Source organism: Pteropus vampyrus, unplaced genomic scaffold (genome assembly GCF_000151845.1).
Source record: "Pteropus vampyrus isolate Shadow unplaced genomic scaffold, Pvam_2.0 Scaffold98, whole genome shotgun sequence".
NCBI classification, from domain to species: Eukaryota; Metazoa; Chordata; class Mammalia; order Chiroptera; family Pteropodidae; genus Pteropus; species Pteropus vampyrus.
The window spans coordinates 4,899,505-4,907,630 of NW_011888879.1; the positions used below are offsets into that span (position 1 = coordinate 4,899,505).

Here is an 8,126-nt window from a genome sequence, read left to right on the forward strand (position 1 = left end):
ACACCTGAGAGTTATACATTAAATACCTATAAATTGCCTGTTATTTTATTGAATGTCTAGTTTTGGCTGGTAATTAAGCAGGAAAAAAAATGAAGCACTTTCTTTTGATGATCTCTCCCTCCCTCCTGGACACTTGCACTGGGCTTGACAGACTCAGGTATGAATCCTGGATCTGCTACCTGTTCGCCAATATAACTTGCGTTGGCAAATTATATAACTTCTTTTAAATAATATAATGTTTACAAAGGCCCAGATTGGGGCCTGTTATAACAAATACTACAATTTAACTTCGAGGCCGGACTGAATCAAACTGCTTCTAAACTTTTTCAGGATCACACAACTTTAGATTCTTCTCTTAAGCTCTGGGTCCCCGATGAGCATAAGCAGTTGATGACTGGGTTTTGCAAGTAGGAAAACAACCTTAGATATATGAGAGTTTTTGTTTGGGTCTCTTCAGTCACCATCTTATTGGTGGAGAATGTTATTCTGAATTTGTTGCCCTGGCCAACATCACTTAGTTATTCCCAACAGTATACTCTATAGATTCGGGGTTCCACAGTTTGCTTAATTTCAATTCTGAACTTGCTTTTAGCTTGTTATTCTCAAAATTTTGCCTTGACTTAAGCCCTGCCATCTGATGCACATACTTACATTTTATCTTATCTGTATGTCCTTGTGGGTATGTCTGCTTAACAAACGACATTAGTGCTTTAGCAATGCTCTGCACCTTTTTCACATTTCCCAATGCTCTGCACCTTTTTTTTTACATTTCCCAGAGCTTTTTGTCTGCTGGCCCGAATGTGTTCTGATGTCCTGATATTGCACTTCCTTCTCAGATCATTTTACTGCAAAACAGTCTCACATCTGAGGGCACCATGGTGGCATATTTTATCATGGCAACAGTTTTAAGTGTTTGGTGAAAATCCATGGCAACCGTGATTGTAGTTACCTGTCCCACAGTCTCATTAGTCATCAGTCTGCAAGCATCTTGTGCAATAAATAAATGTCTGTATGCATCATCACCCTTGTGGTTATTAGAATGATTCAGGTGCCAGCGTCTGAAATGGCAAGTGTGGTGCAGGATTTCTAGAAGTTACAGAGATTATGTTGTCCCCATCTGAGAAACAAATATACCTACCGGGAATCTCCCTGAGATTAAAGACTCTGACTTACCATGTTGTGACCATCACGCAAAAGTACTAAAGTAATATCTTCTAAGTAGCAGTTGTGCAAAACATTTTTTTGAATAAATGGTTCTCATTCAGTGACGTAGTGTGGGAATTGCTTATTTCTGAGTGTCTGGGTCTGTCTGTCTATTTCTAATATTCCTGCTATTTTTCAAAAACCCAAATAGAGGGAAAAAAATCACTCCTTTATGCCTTCTTTTCCCAGGCCTATCAGAAACGAGCTGCTCCTAAAAGCCGAATTCTTCCAGCCAGTGGCAAGGTGTTAACCTCAGAAGATGAATATAATTTGTTATCCGATCGGCATTTTCCAGACCCTCTTGGTGAGTTGCTGAGCATTTTTTCCCAAGGCAAAATTCCTAAACTTGCTTTGTTTAGCAAGACCAGAGGTTCTCATTGGGGGAGGGAGATTCCACTCACAAGGGACATTTGGCAGTGTCCAGAGACATTTTTGGTTGTCACAACTTAAAAGGATGGTGCTACAGGCATTCAATGGATAGAGGCCAGTGCTGCTGTTAAATATCCTGCAATGCACACAAGACGGCCCCTGACAGTGAAAAATTATCTGGCATAAAAATATCAATTGTTGCCGAAGCTGAGAAACTCTAGGCTAGACACCCATACTCCATAGACAAATGAAAGATGTAATTTCTCTAATTTAGGTAAACATTGTACCATTTCTATTATTTATATCACATTCAGCAATATACAAGTCAGTTGCTGTGTTTCTAGTGCATGGAAAATGTGCCATTTCTTGGGCATCTTGAGGCTTTTGGAATATATTAGAAGCCTTAATAGCACTACCTAGGACAGCAGAAATAAATAGAAATGTATGATCTCTTCTTTCAGTAAACAAGCCAGGACCTGTCGAGGAATATTATTTTTCTAATTTAAGGAAGATAGGCAGTAGAATATCCTAAATCGACAAAATGCTCTTAACAAGCATCACAGTAACTCATAGCTACAGGGTAACAGGCATGGAATTAATTAGCATGTTTATTAATAACAGCCGAATGCTGCCATGGAATGAGCATTGAACTGAGAATTGGAGGCTGGATTTTTATCTAGTTTAATCTGTGCCACTTATCAAGTGCTTTTCCTAGTGGTATTAAACCTCTTGATTACTGTTTCTCCAACTTTGAACTTAAAAATCTGAAAGGATTTTTTCCACCTCTAACATACTTTGATTCTCATTCATTCTACTTTTTTCCATGTAGAGAGAATGATGGATAATATATATATACCAAATAGTGTGTTTCATAGAGATTCATGAACTGTGGATAATGTAATAACTCCATCTGGCTTTGTGTAAATCATACCGCACAGTAATTACTTGGTTTCTTGAAGAGAGTACTGGTTCTTATTAATGGGTATAATCATTTCATTAGAATTTATGGAGAAAATCTAATCATTTATTCAATAGTTATTTTAGTACAGAATGCTTAGCATAGTGTTTTCAATAACACTATTATAAGATTAACACACGGACCATAAACCTAGATTAACAAACTATTATTAAGTAATTCAAGCTAAAATAATACTTAATGTGCACTGTACATATTATTATATTTTCTTTCAACATCTACTTATTTTGTCATCTTGGCTCTGGAGCTGCGGCTAGAAATGGGAATATCCACGTGTTGACCCTTCGGAATCTCTCCAAAAGAACTTCCCAGTGAAATCAATCAGAACAGACAATATATTTACTGACATATTGATGAAATCATATCGGAAAGAATGAAATGGAATAAAAAACACAAGTCTTGTGTGACTAATGCCATTTGGTTCAGAGCTTCAGATTGGGGCATTTCAATGACTTTCTTTTATATGCTGTGGGCTTCTGAGATTTAGAAATAGAATATTCTACAGTAGATCATTTATGATATTTTTGTAACTAAACTCAGAAAAAACACAGACTAATGGCATCTGGAAAATTCTTTTAAAAGGTTCAATGCGAGATAGTTATCTAATAGGCTAATACGAGTGAATTTTTGTGAGTGAATTTTTGTCGGACTTTCTGAAGCTTTGAAATGCAAAGGATCAATGTTGCTTTCAGTTGTTTGTGCAAAATTGTGACATCCTGGAAAGGGCGAGGATAATTGTTTCACAAAACCGTGTTAACCAGGAAGACTGCCTGTGTGAAACTCATTCTATTGGTAAGAATAAAGGCACAATAAAGATGGAAGGAATTAATCTCATTTGAGAAAAGGCACTAAAGGTTTATCAATAAATATGTCTTTTTTACATAGTATTCTGCTAAGATGATATATCAAAAATGTCCCCGTGTCTTACTAAAATGATTCATTTATTTGGCATTTTATTCTTCAGAAGAATCTAGTCTGCTGCAAAACTCAAATTAAATACATAAGGTTTTATTATCTTGCTAAAAATATTTGGATACTAGAGGTCCAGAGCTTGTGTGACAGGTTCCATAAATGTTAGAGACTCTTTCTAGCTTTCTCCCCATTTATCTCTAGGTTGTGGCCCTTAATGACATAGTCCAAAGTGGCTGCTGGACAGCCAGCCATGGCTTTCTCATTCCAGACAGCAGGAAAGAGAAAAGGGGAGGAGATGGACACATTCCATCTCCTTAAGGAAGTTTCATTGTCACTTCAGTTTTCGTCCCATTGGCCAGGACGTAGTGACTGTGGCACACCAAGCTGCCATAGAGGCTGGAATTATAGTCTTTATTCTATGCAGCCCTTGCTCAACTAAAAATCAAGGACTTTATTACTGAGAAAGAAGGGAGATTAGATAATGTGTTATACAACGAGTGGTCTCTACTGCAGTGTTCAATCATTCATTCGTTCATTCACATGTTGATTCATTCTTCGGTTATTATACGCCAGATATTTTGCTGGTGGGCCAAAGTTTGTGCTCCCAGTAGATTCTGCTATGTTAACTTCAGATTTCAGAACACGGAAACACAGTTCCCATGCCATGTAAGCCCCAACAGACATATTCTTTATCTAAGCCAAGCTTGGTTTATTAATTTGCCAATAGCAAGCCTCGGTTCTGGAGACCCCCTTATGGTTACGAACCATTTCTTGGTATGCCCAGTGCTTTCAGTGGCCCCTTAGAGGGTCCTTCTTCCCTTCCTTTTCCTGAGATCGATGCCCAGGATATAGGCAGGAAACACGGAACTGACTTTTTCTTCCGTTTGTTCTCTGTGACTCTGGAAGTAAACCAAGGCTCATTTAACTAAGTGCAGTGTCATGTAATTAGAATGCATGGAAGGGAATAAAGTCTAGGTAGGGGATCTGAATAATAGTATGGCTTAACATGAGTTTCTTGGAATTGATTTTGAGGGAAGAGGTAAAGTCCCCATTGTTTTAGGCTTTTAAAATTTCCTAGGACACTGTAGCACATTTATTCATTCAACAAACCGTAGTTCAGCATCTACTAGGTTCCATGGCTATGCCATGCACTGAGGATATGTAAACTGCGGGCTTCATGTTCTGTGAGCTCCAGGGCAGTGGTTCTGATTCCTGGGGAGAATCATGGGGGAACTTTTCTTACTCTGCACCTCTCACCCTGGCTATGGATACCAGCCAAGGAAACAGGTCATTACGATATTTTGGGAAAACAAGGTAGGGAGCACGCAACTCTGTCTCTGGTGGCAGAGAGAGGTGCCAACAAGGGCACCTTAGAGGAGGTGGCTTTTCCCCTGACTTCTGAAGGATGAATGAGAATTTTCTATGCAAAAACATGAAGTAAAGGAAGGAGGAAAAGGTAATATGAACTGCAGAATAAATATGCAGAGTCATGGAGTGGATGACCATGACTAGCGACTGAGAGGGGAGCAGAAACCAGCGTGGAACAGAGACCAAGCCCAACACTTACCAGGGGATGCAGAGAAGGGGCAGAGGAACCAAGAAACGTGACAAAGAAGAACTTTTGAAAATCATAAAGAACACGGGGAGAGAGATGCTCCTAGAGAGGTGCAGCTTACGTATCTCTGCATCCTCAGTGCATGGCACAGTCACCGAAGCTGGTCGATGTTGAACTATAGTTTGTTGAATGAATAAGTGTGCCACACTGTCCTAGGAAATTTCAAAATAGAAGAATATTTTGAAAAGAAGGGGTTGTTAGCAGCAACAGATGTTTCAGATCAGTTTTAAAGGACAGATAATAAAGAAGCCATAGGCTGGCAGTCAGGGGAACTTGACAATTTGGTTTCAGGACTGACGGGTGACACTGGCGAACTTGACAATTTGGTTTCAGGACTGACGGGTCGGGCAGGAACAAGACTAAGGTGAGAATAGAGGTTGATGGCGTGAAGACAGCAAATGCTTGTTAAACAGTGACAGCGAGGAGGGCAGACAGCAGACACGGTGGAATGGGAGCCTGCAGGGAGAGTAGGGTGTCTGCACAGGTGGACAGGTTAGCTTGCAGTGGGCCAGGAGGGAAGAGCAAGCTCCGTACATTATTTCGATGTGAGGAAGTTGGGAAAGATTGCGTCTGATGGCCTTGGTTGTCCCTGTGGGGTAGGAGGTGAGACAGGTGAAGCTGGTAGAAGGATGGGAGCAGCGCCTGAATTCACATTCCCCCCACCACCCCGCCTGTGAAGACATCTCGCACCACCTTCCCATCCCATGGCCTGCCCAGGGAGTTACCTTCACAGCCCGAAATACATATTTTAAATAAAAGACGTCTTTGTGTTTTCGATATTTCTTTAGCATCCAACGAGAAGGAGACCGCTCCGCCCTTTGTGGTCTTGCCGAAGGAATACCCGGTGTACCTGTGGCAGCCATTCCTCAGACACGGCTACTTCTGCTTCCACGAGGCAGCTGACCAGAAGAAGTTCAGTGCTCTCCTGAGCGACTGCATCAGACATCTAAATCACGGTACGGCGCGACCACCCTCTTGTCCCTGGCTGGTCTGCTTCTTCTCATTTGACCTGGTCCATCACCTCTTAGAATGATTCCTAAAAAGAGCCACAGATGGCGCTGCCCCGGGAAAGGAGAGGGTAAGCAGGCTAAGAGAGAGCTTTGCAGAGAGGGGGCATGGCCCACGTGCTGGCTGTTTACCCGGGTCTCGGCTGCCTCAGTGAGACAATATGGAGCAGGTATCTATCTGATGGCACATGGAAACGTGCATTCGAAGCACCATCTTCACACACGTAATTTTGCGGATTATTCGTCCTCCTCCTTTTTTCCTGATTTTTCAAATCTAAATGGCAGCAAGAATCTGTCATTGTCCCTGGCAAAATCCTAGTCCTCGTGACATTCTTTGCTTATTCCCACCTTTATTTCTGAATAACATTTACTCAAAACTTTAGGGTGCATAAGTATCACCCAGAGAGCTTAAACACAGATTTTGGGGCTCCACACTGAGCTTACCTGATCCACTGGGTCTCCGGTGGGCCCCCGACTGCCAGATACCATTGGTCCGTGGACCACACTCGCAGTGGTGTTGCTTCGAACCGCTGCGGCTCGGTATGGATTTAATTAACATTACATCTGTAAGAAACACTTTTCATTCCAATATGTGACTTTTCGATGAATAGATGTGAACACTGGTTTTTCCAGACTCCATAAAGCCTTCCGTTGCAGAGACTTCACGAGATAACTTGATGGTTATAAAAGTTAATGTGTTACAGAGCAACTAGAGGTTACTACGTAGCGAAGAAGGGGGCACAGTACTCGAGACTCGTCAGGGGAGGCCTCTTTGAGCAGGTGACATTTGAGTTGTCACTTCATCCATCTGCGCCTTTATTTCCTAATAAGGCTGATTTCACTGTGCACTTACTTTAAAGTTCTGGGGTTTTCCCGAGAGTGTCAGCCCCATAAAGCAAAAGTCACAGAGGTGTATGTCAGCCTGTTCTTGATTTTAGCTTGTGTAGTGATGGGAGGCTAAGGGAAAAAGATAATCAGTCACTCCAGTTTGCTCTAGCAATTCTGAGTAGCACTGGTCATAACATCGTCTCATGACCAGTTAGGGACTTTATAAAAATAATACCCCTATTGATATCTGTGTGGTTTGGATGTTTTAGAGACAAAGAATCGTCTAGCACTGCCTGCTCCGTCTGGCTGAGTTTCCAGTACGTTTACACCTCTGTGTTCAGGGCCTTGGTCTAGTACAAACACGCACTTGGCGCTAAACACAGGAGCCACAGAGTTTCACTCCGCAGAGAATATTCTCTGCCCAGCCAGATGGGACTTGCTTCATTCCCCTTTCCATGTACATAATAGGAATTTCTCTGGGGAGTTTTTGGATGTTATAGAGCCTGCATTTAGACTCCATTTATGGAAGATTTCAGTCGATTCAAAACCCAGCTCTGCTCTCCAGTAAGTTATCAAAGGCACTAAGATAATGAGGTCTGGTCACATTGCCTTGGTTCTGTGTCACATTCCTCTGTGCAGAAACCACTTTTCCTTGCTGAGGCTTTACGCAGACTTAATTAATGTGACTTGGCATAATTTCCAGTAGCTCCAGTCAGAGCCAGAGACCATCAAAACATTGTAGGGAACAGTTCCTGACTCTCATAGATCAATGAGCTAATGGGTCTTTCCCTTCTCACCTCTGTTTTTACATTTTTGAAAGCCCGGCATACTGTTCGTCTTTACTGAATCACTTTTTTTTTGTTTCAGTCTCTTCCTATATTCGCTGCATGATCTTGAGTAAACCAGTAAGAGGTTTCACAGACTCCCAGTTAACCATTACTTTTTTTTCCATAATTACCAGAAGAGTTTAGAAATAGATGTAAACTTGGGGCTATGATACAGGCCAGGAACGTGGGGGCTTCCGGGGAGGCTGCTGACTTCCATCCCATGGGCTGTCAGCCTTCCACTGCTGCTGCTTCGCTGGATCCTGGGCCACCAGGAACCTCTGTTGCAACAGGTATGAGATGTTCTAGCAGCCGTCGCTGGGCCACTATTGATCTTGTCTGCTCACAAGTCCTCAGGGATCTTTTTTTCCTCCAGTTTAATTGAGATATAA

The 8,126-nt window shown here is 41.8% G+C and overlaps 1 protein-coding gene across 1 annotated transcript in view; it reads left to right on the forward strand.

Moving 5' to 3' along the window:
* FAM129A (family with sequence similarity 129 member A) overlaps positions 1 to 8,126 on the forward strand; it is a 125,568-nt gene that overhangs the window by 57,850 nt on the left and 59,592 nt on the right. The window contains exons 4-5 of the mRNA XM_011364571.2: positions 1,393 to 1,507; positions 5,864 to 6,031. Coding sequence (XP_011362873.1) covers positions 1,393 to 1,507; positions 5,864 to 6,031 — 283 coding nt within the window. The remainder of the gene's footprint in view (positions 1 to 1,392; positions 1,508 to 5,863; positions 6,032 to 8,126) is intronic.